This window comes from Helicoverpa zea, chromosome 10 (genome assembly GCF_022581195.2).
Source record: "Helicoverpa zea isolate HzStark_Cry1AcR chromosome 10, ilHelZeax1.1, whole genome shotgun sequence".
NCBI classification, from domain to species: Eukaryota; Metazoa; Arthropoda; class Insecta; order Lepidoptera; family Noctuidae; genus Helicoverpa; species Helicoverpa zea.
Genome location: NC_061461.1, coordinates 4,335,238 through 4,352,883, shown reverse-complemented (window position 1 = coordinate 4,352,883; position 17,646 = coordinate 4,335,238). Strand labels below are relative to the sequence as shown.

The following is a 17,646-nucleotide window of genomic DNA, read 5'->3' as shown; positions in this document are numbered from 1 at the left end:
ACTTGTGGCCATTTTGAGCACTATGAAAAATGAGTTCCCCTGTCTACAAAGATCAAGTCTAAACAAGCATTTGATAAACTAGCTTTTAGTAGTGATCTTGCAGCGGGATCTCGCAATGATTAAATACTTGTAATACAATAAAACAAGTTCATTCATGGTAGTGTAAAAATGTTTTATTATCTAATTCATAAACATTTCAACAATGTGGAATGTAAAAGACCGCGCAAAATAAAAAGGGTAAAAATATAATAGAAGTGCAATAAAAATGTGCTTAAATTAATAAAAATATAATGCTTTAGTAAAATGTGATGTTATACGAAAATGTTTACAACTTATAAGGTGGAAGCATTGGTGACTAGAACTAAACAATAAATTTTGAAGAACACATGCACTGAGCCAGCTACGCACTATATTAAAAGCGGAGACAAATTAATACTGATTTATTAACAAGCTAATCTTAAAATTATTTTGTGATTTTTCGATTGTAATTTCGCAATAAGTACATAAATAATTGATCTCATGGGCTCATAACAGATGAAGTTGTGGCTTATCCATGGATCTTGTATCTCAGATATCGACCACAAAGTTTGACATGGTTTGACCAATTTACAGATCATTTCTATCTCATATAGTCAATCATTTGTTGGAGCCTTGATCTTTGTGAAGATATACAGTGTCTTAATCAGGTAAATGATAATTTTCAAATAGTGAGTAGCCGGTTTTACATAAATGCAAGAAAGGAACTAAACAAGCAGACATTATTGTCACCTATATCTATCGAACAACTGGTTCGCTTACTGAACTAAATTCATTGTACTTGACACATTCAACTAATCATTGATTCACTATATTGCTTCGATTCGATTTGTTCCTGTCGATTATCGATATCTAGCCATCGATTATCAATTTGAAATATGACTCCAAGGAATTGCTGCCATTTATAGTTACCATCGAACACTGATTTTTATTATATCTAGTACATTTTTCGTAATATTTATTACGTAACGCTTATTATTTCCATAAAATGGATATAAAAAAATTGCAACCTTCATCGAGTTTAAAATATACATTCTATTCTATAATAAAATGGGGTTTTCACACATCTAAACATTACAATAGGCGAGAGGCATCGCTCTTTACAAAGTTATCTCACTAACGAATTTAACATCAAACTGCATTCATTGCCAACATCGAACATTTCATCCTAATAATTTAGAAAAACACGCTCATAATAATTTAACGAGAACACATTTCTAGTCTGATTGAGTCACGTTTTCATTACAAAATAATTGTTAACAATCGTCTTCACATTTTCCAAATGTTAAACACATTTCTTTCTAAGCTCTGAGGTTATTATCAATTTAAGTATACAATGTAAGTACACTTTATGCTATACTTATAAACCTAGCTAAATGGCTCATTTATTGTGCTTACACAAAATAAAGGATTAACAATGTTTAAAAAAATATTGGAGTAACTGAGATTCCTCTTCATTATGACTACTTATTATGTTAGCATTGATTAAGAACTAACAATTAAAAATTACGAATCTTAAGGCCTAGCGTCTAAAACACAAATCAATATAATAACAATCGTCGAAGGACAGTCGCGACAAGAAACAAACTTTAAAACGTTTCCAATATACAGATACATTTATTATTCGGGATTGAACATGTACGTATAGATGCCTACATTATATAATTGGTTATACCTTTAACTTTAAAAGTATTACAACATTCCCATTAATGGATACTTCTATACATTTAAGTACTATAGCTACGCTTAAAAATACATTGTAACGGTTTAAGGCGAATAATACAAAATATTTTTGAAAGGGATGATATGAAAGGCGGATAGTACCCGCATACTGCAAACTTACAGTCGGCCGACAGTTGGCATTTTTTTTAAAGAAAATCATGAGTCCAATCATATGATTTACCCGGTCTGATACCGGCTAATTACCTGATCTTTGTGATGTGAGGTGTACTACCATTAATTTTCATACTGATTTATAAGCCCATAAAAACTATCGGCCGACTAAAAGTTTGCTTGTACGAGAGCTCTAACGGCCAGTTTCTTCATCAAAAGTTAAAGTTAAAGTTATGGCTAAAGTAATGTCTAAAGTAAAAGTAACGGTCAAATTCAATTTTTTCTTTAGTTTTGCTGTCACTTTAGCCTTGAAAAAACGAATTTGACCGTTACTTTTACTTTAGACATTACTATAACTTTAACTTTTGATGAAGAAACTGGCCGTAAGAGGAATTTATATGACAGATGCGCGGCTATGAGAATCGTGGACTGTACTTACTGCTGACATCGCGACAGTACTCGACATAGGTTCGGCGCCGCGCACCAACTGTTCGTGACTACTAGTCAAGGCACCGCCGTACTTGAAACTCCTTCGCAAACTAGAGCGGATACTCTTTGCTGAGTCACTTTTACGTACGAATGATCTTCGAAGGTAGTCTCTGGTTAAGGATAAGGAGTTTCGGGATGTCGATGATCTTGGTCGTGAAGTCCTGGAGTCTGTTTCGTCGGTGATGGTTATAGAAGGTGTTGCGAAAACGCCGCTGTAGTCAGGCGGTTGGGACTCGAGGGATACTAAGGCATCGCGCTCAACGGTCTCGCTGACGGTTATTGGAAGCTGTGTCGTGTCTTCTGCAGGCGATAATTCTGAACGGGCCGTTGTGATTCTGTGAATTCAATTATAGGTCTTATAATTTTTACCAACTTTTAAAAAATTTAGTTATTTTATTTTACTCATTACAAACATATTTCTCAAAACTGCAAAAGGCAAGCTTAGCAAAAGCGGAAAAACCTTTCAGGTCCCGTACTGATAGCTACTTTGGGAAAACCCAAAAATGACTCTTGAGAATGTAGTTAGGTACCTACATGCATAGGTATTTACATACTTTATCTGAAGTGGCCCTAAACAAATAAAGGATCAAAAAGATATCAATTTGAAATGATAAAGATTCTATCTTTTGACAATGACGTGATTGAAGTAAAAATAACACGGTAATATGTTCGCAGATAGTATGCAGCGATTGAAACTATAGTGTATTTCGAATTTTATCATTGAGACTTTAACCCTCGATTGTATTAGAGTGTCATCCAGTCATCAAGAAGTCTGTTGGCTTAATACAGACAAAATTTGAGATAAATCTTTTATTTAACTAAATGAATCTTCATTCGTATAGGAGCTCGCAGGGTGATTTATTCGTTAATTCGCCCACGACAATTTTGTTTTCTTACTATTATTTTTTTTACTAACCCATTTTGCCCCCGTGGACAAAATGGGCTGGACGAATTGATAAATAGGTCGATCTCGCAGAACCTATGTGATTTTCGTCTACATAATCGAGCCTCTCTGTGGTTTGCATTAGGCCCTTTTTACCGACAACAGAAACGTCAGTTTTTAAGATGGTTTTTAAAGACAGCCAGAGCTTATTTTTACTACTTATCTTCACCTAACCTAACCTAACTTTATAAAAAGGTTGCATACCTTCGCAAAGTCCTGAAGCTTCGACGTATAGTATTGAGCAGCCTGGCTCCCGTGGCAGTAGAGTACGAAGGCGGTGGGGTGTACTTGGGCGGCGGGTCGGGAGGCGCAGGCGCAGGGGGCGGGGCCGCGCGGCCTGGTGGGAGGGGCGAGTTCGAACCGCCCATCCGAGGACGGTAGAGGTTTTGAATGCGCTGTTTTTCGAGAAATAAAAGTGAATTATTTAGAGAAATAGTAGAGTTCTTTCTTTCTTATACGTACATGTACATTTTAAGCAAAATACCTAGCCAAGGCCCTTCGTCTCAAAGCAACGTTAGTTGAGGAAACTAACATCTTTTTGAAAATATTTGGTAAAATTGTTCTGAGTGCGCAATCCCATTTGACAACTAAGAAAAAAGCTAGTAGCTAGTTGCAATAGGTGCTCCATGTTCAAAATGCACTAAAAATATTTCAATTACAAATGAAAAAAAAATGATTAATTTGCTTGGACAACTTATAGACTGAATTAAAAATATCCCTTCTTTTTACTGAGGTTAGTAATTTAAGATTGTTAAGAAGTGCCTTTACTACTTTCTCCGAGAAATCTGAAGCGTAAGGGCGTTATGCCTTTGTTGAACTTAACCTAAGCCATTCCTACAGGGTAAATACTGTTAGCACGTTGCATAACCAGTTACAGTATAATTTAAAAATTACAAAAAAATACAATATAATTTTGGGTTGTTTCGCATATAAAAATCATTCGTCATCGTCCCCCAAATGTTTATCATGAACTACTATCTTAACGAGTAGGTAATAGGTACAGTCAGATTGCACAATCTAAAACCCAAATGTCAGTATTGTTTAAATATGGAATATTTCAGAAGGCTTGTTTACCCTCTTGCAGCTGACGATTGTGGTGGCCATCGAAATAACTCGTGACTTCACGCTAGGCACTACCGAATCCCAAGATAAGATTCACTTAGGTAGGTATGTTCCAAACTGTCTCACCAAAATATCGAGTAGGCACATCTATATTTAGCACATCACTTATCAATATTACTGATTAAACCCTGACGTCAATAAATGAAGACAAAACAAATATTATTTTAAACACCGCAATATTTAATTTTAGAACGCTATCACACTTCCGAACAGTGACGAGCAAAAATTAATTTATGTAAACATATATTTAGTTAACACTGGATATTCTGTTATCAGTTAAACTAAATATATTTAAATCCGTGATAAGGTCGCGGGTTCATATTTCGTAATAAAGTGTTTTTTGTGTGAAATACTATGACGTGATTCGGGATGACACTATGAAATCACATGCAACTTGTTAGGTACCTAATCACTACTTTAATATCGAATGTTTTGCCTTTATAGTTTTTAACTTATCATTAGGTAGCTGAAGTGATTTTATCTAACGAGTGGGACTTCACGCCATGATCAGATGTCTCTTTATGTAATGAGTACTTATAGGTACCTACCTACATTAGAACATGGGTATATGTACCTACAGGTGGTCGTACTTCAAAGTACTTAGATAAAAGATGGACAATGAAACGACAGTTTTAAAGAGACATAGATGTTGGCAGGACGTACAAAAAAGATTAATGAGCTTAGGTGAAATCATCTGATCGCTTATAGCACTTTTACTTATCTATTTACTTTTCCGCTAAAATGAACAGATACAATACCAATTGAGGTGTTCAGAATTATTACCGTACATCATATTATGCTGGATATTTAATACAACACACAAATACATGTACCTACATATAAATAAATATACAAATCTTACCAGTTCTTCGATACAATCGTTAGTCCCAAAATCCTTGTAGCATTAACAATTAAAATATTTAATACTATCATGCAGACTGTATTATCCTTATTTACACTAATTAATAGTTCTGTTTAAATAAACTTGCTAATTATTCTATTCATATATACTGTCTAATTATTTACACTCATTATTATGTTAGTGAGGTTTTTTAGATTCAATGTCGAGGTAGAATAAGAAATTATTTAATAACGGCCGTCCCTGATATTCTATCTATATGTTGTTATGCTTACAGGAGATAGAAATGTGATCTGTGGAATTATTGGAAAGAGTTACCACGGCCCTGGTACATAAAGGGAAGGAACATGATGGGTTTTAGTCAATAAGAGTCTAATGCCCATTTTCACCAACAAATACCTAAACTTAGGGCTCCCCTAAGAGTGTTTAGGGAATACTTAATACGAATTTCGTTTTTTTTTTTCGTTTCCGTTATAAACTTTAAGGCCTCGGCCTCGAATTTTGCGGGCAGCGGGGCGGCAGCGGCGGCGGCGCGGGAGCGGCAGGATCTTACGCGTATATTCATATGGACCGGCCCTCGAATACAGCGGCGCGGCAGCGGGCAACGAGCGGTGCACTCGGTGACCGCCCGCGCCGCCGCCGCTGTCGCCCCGCTGCCCGCAAAATTCGAGGCCGAGGCCTAAGTATTGAGGAAACGCTTATTCACGTTTCCCACGTTAAGAGATGCTTGGTGAAAACGGGCATAACACTCTTCACGCTGCTAACCCACAGTTCCCATCAAACTGAATAGGTAGAAATGTGACATTTCTTATGGCTTATGACAAGATCAACAGAAAGATAGAATATTCTAGAACGGCCGTTAAAGATTTAGGGATATATTTTAACTTACATCGAGTATATCAGGAGGTCCCTTGTTCATGTAGCGCCATGTTTGTATGAAAGCAGCGATAGGCACTAGGAGTAATGCTCCCTGTTGCATAAACACTGCTACTTGACGACTCCATACTGGCCAATAGCTAGAAAGAAATCTCTTATTAAAATGATAGATACTTCTAGTTAGGTATCCTTATAACTGTCTACAAGTTCATGCAATCGTAAAAGAAATGCAGAACACTTCAAAAGCATTTCTCAAGAAAAACAGTACTGCCTTTTCCGACTTGGGCTTCGAAACTACTACATTCCATGCATGAACTCTCAGCCAAAAAATAACTGTCTTGCCTGTTTTCCGGCCAAAGCTACTGAACCGATTTAATGTGTTTGATACACAATTAAGCCGGAGGAAGGACGTATTCCACATTTTATCTTGGTGCGGGAAGTAGTTCCCCTAGAAAATAGACAGTAATTCTAGGATGTAGAAAGTATATATCTTCCTTTCTGCGTTTAACTCACCCGACAGGTTTTCTCCAACTATACATCTGTTTCTGCTGGCCCACTCGGAAATCCATTACGCAAATTGCCTGAAACAATAACTATATTTTACTCCAAAATCCTTAGGGGAAACATCTTCAAACATACCATTATGCTTTATATTTAATAATAAAAAATGAGGTCAAAACCACAAATGCGGCTAACAAATAGTCACTGTTTGATATTATTTATAGCTAATAATTAACCGGCTCAAATGAAGGTTGTGATGCATTTGTTCTCAACCATCTCTGATATTTAACATTGCCATAAAAATGTTTAGTACTCCTGTTTTGTAACAAGTTCATAAAGGACAGAAGTACAGATTCCGGGCAGCAGGTCCAGAATAGATGGTGGCTTGATGTGTTATCTCGACTACACTTTTTGTGTAGTCAAATATGATACATAACATATTGGTGTTGGGCGTGCTACCCAGGTCTGACCCATTTTTGTTTTAAACATACTTTCATCACCAAGTAGCTCAGTTGCTGCCAAAACTGCGTTTTGCAGAGTTGATAATGGCAGTGGAAAAGTTCTCGCCCGACACCAGATTCTCGTAGCTCATAATCAGTCTGTTGCTACTTAAACTTTTTACGATGAATACGAGGCCGTGCCCGGAACTTTACGGTACTTATCAGCGACAGTCGGGCGAGTAGGGCCGCCCGTGTACTACTCACACATCCCTATAGGAACACTTACACACAAGAGCACCGGCAGCACCACGGTCCAAGTGAAGCTGAGCAGCGCGGCTAGCGTAGCGGACAGCCTGCTACGCGAGGAGTACAGCGCTGCCACCACCACGTCGGGCGAGTAGGCCCGCGTACTACTCACACATCCCTATAGGAACACTTACACACAAGAGCACCGGCAGCACCACGGTCCAAGTGAAGCTGAGCAGCGCGGCTAGCGTAGCGGACAGCCTGCTACGCGAGGAGTACAGCGCTGCCACCACCACGTCGGGCGAGTAGGCCCGCGTACTACTCACACATCCCTATAGGAACACTTACACACAAGAGCACCGGCAGCACCACGGTCCAAGTGAAGCTGAGCAGCGCGGCTAGCGTAGCGGACAGCCTGCTACGCGAGGAGTACAGCGCTGCCACCACCACGTCGGGCGAGTAGGCCCGCGTACTACTCACACATCCCTATAGGAACACTTACACACAAGAGCACCGGCAGCACCACGGTCCAAGTGAAGCTGAGCAGCGCGGCTAGCGTAGCGGACAGCCTGCTACGCGAGGAGTACAGCGCTGCCACCACCACGTCGGGCGAGTAGGGCCGCCCGCGTACCACGAACACGCCGGTCGCTAGAGCTACTTGTACCACGCACTGCCACCACGACCCCACCCATACGTAGTCCATGAAGTGCACTATGCGGATACCAGCCTGTTGGGAAAAAACGGACCATAAATGATGGAGAAATCATTGAACTTGAGTAAAATAATAAGCAAAAAAATATTATTTATTTTATCGCCACAAATTACATACTAATTAAGATCAGTTAAAAACAATTTCGGCCAGTTCATAACTTGTAATTTGTAGAATTTATAGGAGACGGATATAGAACCTTTTTTGGAAGTCGGTTAAAATATTTTTAATAAGGGGCAAAAGTAGGGCAGCCCACAGTCGTGTCATCAGGATCATTCTGAAGTACTTTTCCATATTTGGAATATTGACGCATCAGTCCCGCGCGTCAGACTTGCGGCTTGGAAATATACCTTAACCTAACATCGTTCCTTCTGTGAACTGATAATTATAAACAGCCTAGGATTCCAAATAAGTCGTATTAAAACCTCTTTGGAAACTGTAGGATGACGGGTTGTGACCTATTTGGAGACGCATGATGTTCCAATGTGTTGTGTTCCAATTATTCTCCCTAGTATTAAGTATTCCATTGCGCTTGGTCAATGAATTAGTGAAAATGATTCTAGAGTGTTTGAATCCTAATACAATAGGTATGCATATAACGCAACAAATCAAATATCAAATAATATTATACAATAAATAAGTAATACATACAAGTATCTAGGTTAAATACAAAACATATTAGGGCTAAGTGGATTAATTAAATTTACACAACCAGTTCAATGAAATCTGGAGTAACCAGTTTGGCTAAAGCTTGTTCATTAAGAATTCGAGGTACTTGTTAACTAAATCACTATCTCTTTAACACATTAAAAGTATGATCTTACTGTTTTCTTTTAAATTTTACACGAAACCTTGACATCGCACCTTACCTTGTATATTCGATCGATACCTATGGGAAAATTAACACATGCCCTTACAAAACCAAAAGAATCATCATTATTATTTAATTACATAATTAAAGAGCTCAGTCAATAAAGATAATTGTAGACCCTTGCATCAATTCCCAAGCAATACTTTTTATCAAAGCGTAGATACCCAAATTGTAGATCATAAAGTACAAAGTAAACATAGGTTTTCCTCAAACCACCCAAGAACTGTATTGAGCACGTTTTAGTTCCTTTCATCTTGTACCTTATAATCAGATGCTTATTTTTTAATTAGTCTATGAGTACCTAGTTAAATAGAAATCTTGTTAGATTGGAAAAGATAAGATTTTGCACCACGAACGTCTAGAGGTTATCAAGACGCGTTAATCCCACGGTAAAATCAAGAACAAAGAATTAAAATAGATATTCAAGAGTTATTATAAGTCTTACTTACATCAGTACTTAGCAGCAGTCCCATAGCAAGCCCAAAAACGCAGCTCAAAAACGTAATAGTAGTCTCCCAGACTTTGAGCGCTTCGGCGTTAATCGCCATAATACCGGTGATTACGCAGTGCCATATCGCGAGCTGTTGAGCTATGCCGAACATTATTATGATGAAGTAGAATATCACCGCCCATGCTGGGGACAACTGGAAAGAAACGGTTTTGGTTAGAATAGTAGAACGAGAACTTTGTTTGGTGGGAAATCAAATGACCCTTATGCTGTGGATGCAGCGTGAGGGAGTGTCATACTCTACCATGTATCTTCTGGAACCCCCTGTGTATGTACCAGGGCCACGGTAACTATTTCGAATAATCTGCTTTTGATTTCGGTTGTTTAAAACGGACTTTATACACTTTAAATTCATGATTAAATGTAGGTAGTGACTTTTTGACGTAATGAAGATCGTGATTTTATTAGGCATATTGGGGTTCTTTAATATTAATTCCATCGACGTCCTTTGTCTACAGCAGTTTTTTTTTTATGTTTGATGAACAGAGCGACAAATACAATATTTATTTTTATAAACTCACAATACAAAATCGACCCTTCTCGCGATACAAAGATTCAGATGGCCCAATTTAATCCAGAACTCATTACGATTCGTAAGTAAACAAACACACTAAGTGCAAATTCCTCAATGTTACGATAATCCCAAACAAGGCTATACCAACAAACAATTACACTAGTTTCATACAATCGTACATTCTAGGTTAAACAGAATCAAGGTCGTAATCCATATTTCAAAGAGTTGGCCATAAAAAGATATAAGAATCGAGGTGTGCACACTTCAATAAAAGTTTACAAGGAAATAATTGGAACACATTGTATAATATTTATTAGTTTCACGTTAGCACGCGAGTATGAAGAATCAATATAATATTATGAAAAACTTATGTAATTTTTGTCAGTGAGTAATTTTTATTGCATTGCATTTTTTTTGTAACATTGCAATGTATTAAATAATGGATTGTGTCGGATTTACATTGTTCTAGCTTTTTTAGATCGAACATAAAAATACTATAAAAAGTTTATATCAAAAATAATTTACTGAAATAGTCTGAAAGGAGGCGATGAGACAACTTTCAACCCCGCACTTTTCCAATACAAGAGCGATTACTTAGCCTAGGGAAGCAAAGCTAATATCCTGCTAGGGCTGAGGGATTTTTCGAAAGAGTTACCGCGGCCCAGAAGAGCAAACGGTACCCACCATCTATTAGTAAGAGTCTGACACTCTCTCACGCTGTATCCAAAGCGGGATGGGTCATCTGACGACTATCCACGTCAAAAAAAGGAGCAAATATATCGTCACGAGATCAGACAAATTGCCTGATCAATTGCCTGACATTGTCTATTAGATATTTATTTAACTTTTTATTAAGTTTATTTTCGTTTGCCACGATTGAGTAATACACATTGTGATAACAATTCTGGTAATTAATAGCTCATGATGAAGCCTTTCATCACTTACCAAATTAGCGGGTAGTACAGCAAGAGTAGCGGGCACGATCTGTGTTGCCAACTGCAAGGGTTGCCACCCGCTGAGCGTGCGGGCGGTGTTGCCAGTCTTCCATACTGTAACTCCCACTAAACTGCCGTAATGGCCCATGTAGCGAACTGGAGTTGAGACCACGTTACCAGGCATGGGTTCAGTTATTGGCCACAAGAATTGAGTTGATTTAACCGTTTCTGTAATAAATAATAACAATTTCAATTTGTATTTAAATACCTCCTTTCTGTATACATGACACACTACATATTTATTGCCGTCAAAGTATGCGATTGCAATGTACAGAATACAGTAATAGTTTTCCATTAATATTAGTTAAAAATTTTCCTCTTTTCTGTTATCATGAACACGACTTTTACATAAAGTATCTAATTTATGATTTGAATTGTGTATAAAATGGAAATAAAATATTGCAGTTCCTTTTAGTGCCTTGACCAAATAGGTAAACTCATTAAAACTCATGCATGGTAAATATAAATATGGTGTTCTTCCTAATTTTAGTTTCGATGATGTTGATAATTATTGAGAACAATGCATTACAATGTCATACAAATTATCGTACGTCATCGTCACGCCGATTAGTACCTGCGGTTACCACATAGTAAATAAATACGTTGAATGCAATTAGATGCATATCAGACGACTGTAACACCTACATTTTATACATAATTATTTAAGTGTGGACCGCGGTTTAAACTTGCATCCTATTTCATATCAATACACGTGTTACATTATTTAATGTTCTTGTGTAAAATACGGCTCGCGAAAACAGATTCCTAGATGTTTTTTTTAATATTAATGTTGAAAAGTTTTGGATGGAAAACTAAGGTCGAATAACTGCCTGACCCCATTTCAAAAGTACATTTAAATAGTACGTAGGTACATAGAATACACCATTACTGCAATTTACATTAAACATACTAAACGAGCATTCTTTAATATTAGTACGAGAGACGAAGCGTAGAGAATTGGCCGCGAAATTAATATTGCACACCGCACATTTAAATTTCGCGATAAATGCATTAAACCTATAAAGTATGTAGATTTCACAAAACATTGTTACAGCTGCGTACTTATGAACTCCGAACCCATAGTTATTGGGTAGATAGAAATAATGAGAATTATTCATGACTTGTAGATATAAAAAAATATAATAATTGCATTTTAATTTGTTTTTAGAAAGAAGCTAAGCTATACCTAAGTCCAGATTATGAAGAAATATTGGATGTCTCTTAAAGTTCTTAAACAGTGTTATTTTTCGGTGTCAAGAAATTAATTAAATAAAATCTGGGTTACCAGGTAAAACTCACCGAAACTACCAGGTATATAAACGTAGCCATAATTCTTCAATATTTGCACGCAAGTGTTGGCCAAAAACGATCCCAATAACAACACGGCGAATGTAAATGCCACTATACACGCACTTTCCTTCTGCAGTATTACATTAGTCTTATTTTTGGCGTTTTTGTGTGAAGTAAGCTGCATTATACAGGCACCAAGGAGGCCCCAAGTTAGAAAAGTTTCTTGGGCAGCCGCTGCCCAACTCTGAAAAAAAAGAAAAATTGTCTATGACCATGACTTGAATACAATTATCCTCAGTTATTGTTCAGCTATTCTTTTGTTTGCGTAATTAGAGGTTGCAAGCAAGTACGAAATAGATAACATCTTTAGACGGAAAAAATATTCATACATTACTATTTATGAAGAATTCGCTCCATTCAGTCTCGGAGAATATATTGACGACGGTGTCGTACGGTATTAGAGTCAGTAATTTGGTACAGAGCACTAATGTACCGCAGATCGGCAGAAATATCAGCATGTATACAGCCTGTAACAAACATTGCATGTTACAATTTCGTGGGAAATCATTGTTATGTTACAATGAAGAGTTAAAGTCTCACCTTGCCGTAAGACCTCAATCCTTTGCTCAGCGCGACGAACACTATCATCCACACTACAGCTAAATTGAAAGCTACTTGAAACTTTATTGTGCCGAAATACGAACTATTGGACCCCAAATTCCTTTGTAAAACCTCGCCATGAAAATATTGAGGCAGAGTTTCCTGTATTTTATAAGTACCATTCTTTGCAACTGCATCTGTAATAAAAAAAAAACTTTCTTAGTGTGACCCCATTTCCTTGTACCACTAACGGAAAAGCAATTGTGAACATTGGCGACCTTCATTCAGACTTCCTACTTTACTTGTTTGATTGATATCACCGAATTTTGTTGACATTGCTCAAACAATAAACTATTTAATTATGTAATGGTTGACTCACCTTCAAAATTGAATTCGTGCGGTAGTGCCCATTTGTATCTGTCGTTGGACGTTATAAAAGAGTCTCTAAAGAAAACAAATATCCAAGACAGTCCGATTATGCTGTACATGCCAATCACGGCTTGAGTAATGAGCAACGATACGCCTACGCCTTGGAATATCGGCGATATGCGCCACATGTCCACTGGCCCAGACTCCAACACTTGGCCCAAACATAAATGCAACGTAAACAACGGTATTCCAATTAAAAAAGACAGTATAAAAAACTGTATTATGAAGCTTGCTGTAACAATAAAAAAGATTAGTTGTAAAGATACCAGGAAATTAGGTGAATCCAGTTTATTACGTAAAAGGTCGGTCGTTACCTCCGAAATGAACACTGAATATGGCAAATCTAGATATATTAAATATTCCCACGGTACAACTGAGGCACGCCAGCATGGCACTCATACGATGTGGCCACACTCCAAAAGGAGGTTCTTCAGTCTCTTCGTTTCTGCAAAAAATCATAACATTTACCAATTTTAATAGATAAAATGTACGTTATGGTCATATTCTGAATCATTAGATCGAATCCTATGACCTCATTTTCGGATATGAAATGAGTAATATATTACCGAAATCGCAGAGGTTGCGCAATGCGTGTGTTAACGGTAGATGTTGAGCATGTAGCATAATTCTTAAAACATTGACTTTGCATTAAATTAGAATTTATAATTACCTCTCCTCAGTGGCACTTGAAGCATTTTGAATGATAGGAGCAACGTTTAAGGATTCTGTAGAAGAACTGGACGCACTAGTGCTCCTTGCTGTACTCCTAGCAGTATTTCGTCCGGTCCAGTCCCCGGCTGTGACGTCACTCTCCCCGGGCGACGGGAGCGAGAGCGTCCGGTTCATCAGTAAGGCACGGCGCCCCACAATCAGAGGCCCTGAAGCACCATCACTACTCAGATTCGCTGCCGTCACTTGCAACTGTATCGGAGCACTCGTCGGCCGCATGTTAATATTATGCTCCAAAAAAAGTATCACCGGCAACGTTAGAGGCTCGCAAGACGACTCTGCAGTTATCGCTGGTAGAACAATAGGATCTAATCTCCTCATCGAGTTTCGTAATGCTTCGTTTGTCGTACTTGCTCTCTCTAATGATGAAACTAAAGCTTGCCTATCATTGTCAGTGAGTTCTGAAAAACTCTTCGACCGACCTAGGCTTGTGAGATTTGACCTCTCGGAAATACTTGGTGTGATGTCATAGGCGGTTTCCATAGGCGGTGCTGACGCACGGACATTGGAACATGTGATTACTTGAGTATTGTCGTCAATAGAACTCTGTGCTTCCGAACGATCCGATTCTCCTTGAGCCTCCCCAATGCATTCCTTAATTTTACAAATGAGATCCTCTTCGTCGCTGTCGAAATTTTTCGTTCCATCGTCAAGACACGCCAGTAAAGACTTATCTAAAACTTCATCCAAATCATTCAATATATCCATGAATTGGCATAGCGCTGTCGCCTGAAACTCTTCGTCGTTTGTGATGCTTGTTGTATGTGATGAGAAGTTCGAGTCTGATTTGTAACATTCTGGTATTGTCTTTTGTAGGTCCTCTTTCAGGTCACCATCTTCTGACGTCTTGTCCAAGTCTTCGCTAAAGTGGTCGCTGTCATTGCTCTCAAACGCGCTGCTGGAGGCGTCGCTGTCGATACTACTTCCTGGGACATTTTCACTTTGTTCGTACCGACCTTCGCCTATATTAACTACTTCCATTTTTATCGCATGGCCTAAGTCATAGCCAGAGCGCTTTGTTGACCCTGTAACAAACACTTCACTAATTAACATGGCCTAAACTACCAAAACAGATGAAATTAACATGATAAAAAGGCACATTTTGTAGTGATGATTTTCCACAGCTTGTACATGTTTAGCTTTAGTTTACAGAATGTTTTTTGTATTTACATATGAATTAACTCGCTAATAAGCTTAATTATTGTTTGTAGCAGTGCGTCAAATGTGACTTAGTGTTAACACTGTAATGCCAAGATTGTCAGGTTGGTAGTTACAAAACCACATACAAGTATGAATCACTTGGGATTACTTTGTTACACATAGATAAAAGTTTTAGCTCAATGTGCAATTTGTAATTTTTATTTAGGACATAAATTGTCTTGTTCTGTCTACACCTTTCACACATCCACATAAACAGACATTTTCATTTTTGATGTCTGGGAGTTTGGATAATCTCACCATATCATGAATTACTTCAGTAACCATCTGTTTGATTTCAAACAGCTCTTTCACAGAATACATTTTTCTCTTTACTGCTGCTCCATTTATTGCTTATGTACCTATGTAGTTATTTGAGTGAATCCATACTAATGACTGTATTTCACATCATGAGCGTATTAATTTATTAAATACCTTTCATTCTTTGTTATTATTTTCCAGCAAATAATTTATAGCAAAGGAAACATGAAGAAGAAATCATTTATTTGCCATTCAACATTGATGAAGCAATCAACCACAAACTATCAATTAATGGTAATCACCTAAATACTTAAACTCTCTGCAAAATGTAACAATTAAGTGAAATATAATGCAACAAAGACTTATCTAAGATACTAAGATAGCATGAAAACAACTGCTATGTAAACTACAGTTACACAATACAGTGATAAAGTAATGATAAATGAAAAATAAATTATACAGTTGCATTATGTTTCTCAACTGAATAACAGATAAGGATTGACAATATCTGATCTCATACTTGTTGCACTTTTCCATTCATGTCATAATAATTTGATAGGGTCATCTATACTAGTAGTATAAAAAAGAGGATCTGTATTTTTGTTTAATGTTTGGAATGGATAAACTCAAAATCTACTGGGCCGATTTTAAAAATTCTTTCATGGTTAGAAAGCTACATTATCTGCGAATAATATAGGCTATATTTTATGGGCAGTAGTTCCCATGGGACATACGTGAAACCATGGGATAGCGGCTAGTATGCTATAAGTTGTATTATGAAATCACATATACCTATATCTGGTTTACAACTTTATTTTTGTGTGGGAATGTATTTTTTTAGCTTATTTTGTTCCTAAAAGTTGGGGTGAGAACATAAGAATGTGATTCCTTGATCTTACTAAGTTCTCTTGGGTTAATCAATGCAATACAGGACAAATCATGAGCATCAATAACCATGAACACTTTTGAAATGTTACAATCACCTTTCCCTAATGATGCATAAAGAATACATACCTGTGGAATTGAATGAATCTTGTTGGTAGGCTAACATTTAGTATACTCAAATTATTTCATTGTTAAGAGTGTAGACAATCATGGGAATAAACGAATATACTATACTTATAGGTATCGTAATTAGGTCTATTAGATAAGTATTAGAAAATTAAAAAGTAATACTGATAGAAGTTTTAATTTACATCATACAAACATGATATACAATCGCAGATAATATATTACAGTTTCCTAAATTTGATAAAGTGTTTAGACATAGGATATTGAGAAATGCTAAACCTAAAACAAGCTGTCCAAGGTAGCAACTAGCAAGCAACACAGCTATGAATAGACAATTAATTTGTTTCTCTTCATAACTGTTTATCGTAGTTAAGTTACTATACAAAACTGTTTGATTCTAAATTCAAACAAAACAAAAGCTTGATCAATACATGAACAACATTTAAAACAAAACACTAACCTGATTTCCTATTTTTTGTACACCTTTCGACCCACTCATCAGCTGTCCACAAAAGTAATATTATCCAATAACACTCATTTGTTTTAGTAACTTTCTACTTCAATCAAGTGATAATTTTAAAATCAAATAATTTAAACCTTGTGATTTTTTTTTATTAATAGAAAAATGCATTACATGCACCCTGATGTACTACCAGCAGGTACGCACTAGAGTTGTACTAATGTCATTCCATTCATAAATAACCTTAGTAACTACCAAAATAAAGTCGATTATTAGTAAATCGATTTCAATACACAAATTAATTTTTCATCGTTTTGCGATGAAAAATTAATTTGTTTAAATAGTAACATAAAACTGTAACATACAATTTTTGTCTATATATGTGAAACCAAAATGTGCATTACGGAATAAAAAGTCTGAACCGAAGCAAATGTAATGTAATAGCATAGCTTAAAGCAATATATTTAGAAGTGCGGTTTGACATTTGGTAAAACATTTAACAATACAAATACAGGTAATATCGCTGTGCTAGACTTACTTATTCGTTTCGTTAAAAAATGTTTTTGTTATAAACTACAATTCAATATTCTATCGAAGAGTTATATATAATACTAGATAATTTTTTTTTATATAACATCGTATTCCTTAAAAACCGGCAAAAAGAAAAAAGGAGGATTAGGTGGCATTTTATGGGTCTTAATTTTCACCGAGCATCGCGCAACACTTT

At 36.7% G+C, this 17,646-nt stretch overlaps 1 protein-coding gene across 3 annotated transcripts; it reads right to left on the bottom strand.

The window, feature by feature from the left end:
- Positions 1–151: 151 nt before the first annotated feature.
- LOC124633786 (sodium-dependent transporter bedraggled) lies at positions 152–17,136 on the bottom strand. Of its 3 annotated transcripts, none has more exons than XM_047169121.1 (15): positions 16,920–17,136; positions 13,932–15,015; positions 13,576–13,706; positions 13,212–13,493; positions 12,833–13,029; positions 12,622–12,759; positions 12,242–12,476; positions 10,893–11,110; positions 9,375–9,569; positions 7,848–8,072; positions 6,672–6,739; positions 6,172–6,298; positions 3,506–3,696; positions 2,257–2,693; positions 152–2,066 (listed from the first exon to the last, which is right to left on the bottom strand). In XM_047169121.1, exons 2-14 carry the CDS (start codon positions 14,969–14,971, stop codon positions 2,264–2,266), a joined length of 3,477 nt encoding a protein of 1,158 aa, XP_047025077.1. In that variant the 5' UTR covers positions 14,972–15,015; positions 16,920–17,136; the 3' UTR covers positions 152–2,066; positions 2,257–2,263. The 3 variants fall into 3 exon arrangements, with proteins under 3 accessions (XP_047025077.1, XP_047025076.1, XP_047025078.1); XM_047169120.1 differs by lacking the exon at positions 16,920–17,136 and adding an exon at positions 15,090–15,176; XM_047169122.1 differs by lacking the exons at positions 152–2,066; positions 3,506–3,696; positions 16,920–17,136 and adding an exon at positions 15,090–15,176 and having other exon boundaries at positions 2,471–2,693.
- Positions 17,137–17,646: the final 510 nt, after the last annotated feature.

Bases quoted from the DNA above. Each gene is read 5' to 3' on its own strand.
- LOC124633786 (XM_047169120.1), bottom strand. From the start codon at position 15,123: ATGTACAAGCTGTGGAAAATCATCACTACAAAAT. The intron at 13,707-13,931 runs GTAATTATAAAT...GATTTTTTGCAG, and splicing joins TCAAGTGCCACTGAGGAGAG to AAACGAAGAGACTGAAGAAC. The intron at 6,299-6,671 runs GTGAGTTAAACG...ATTTCTTTCTAG, and splicing joins AGTTGGAGAAAACCTGTCGG to CTATTGGCCAGTATGGAGTC.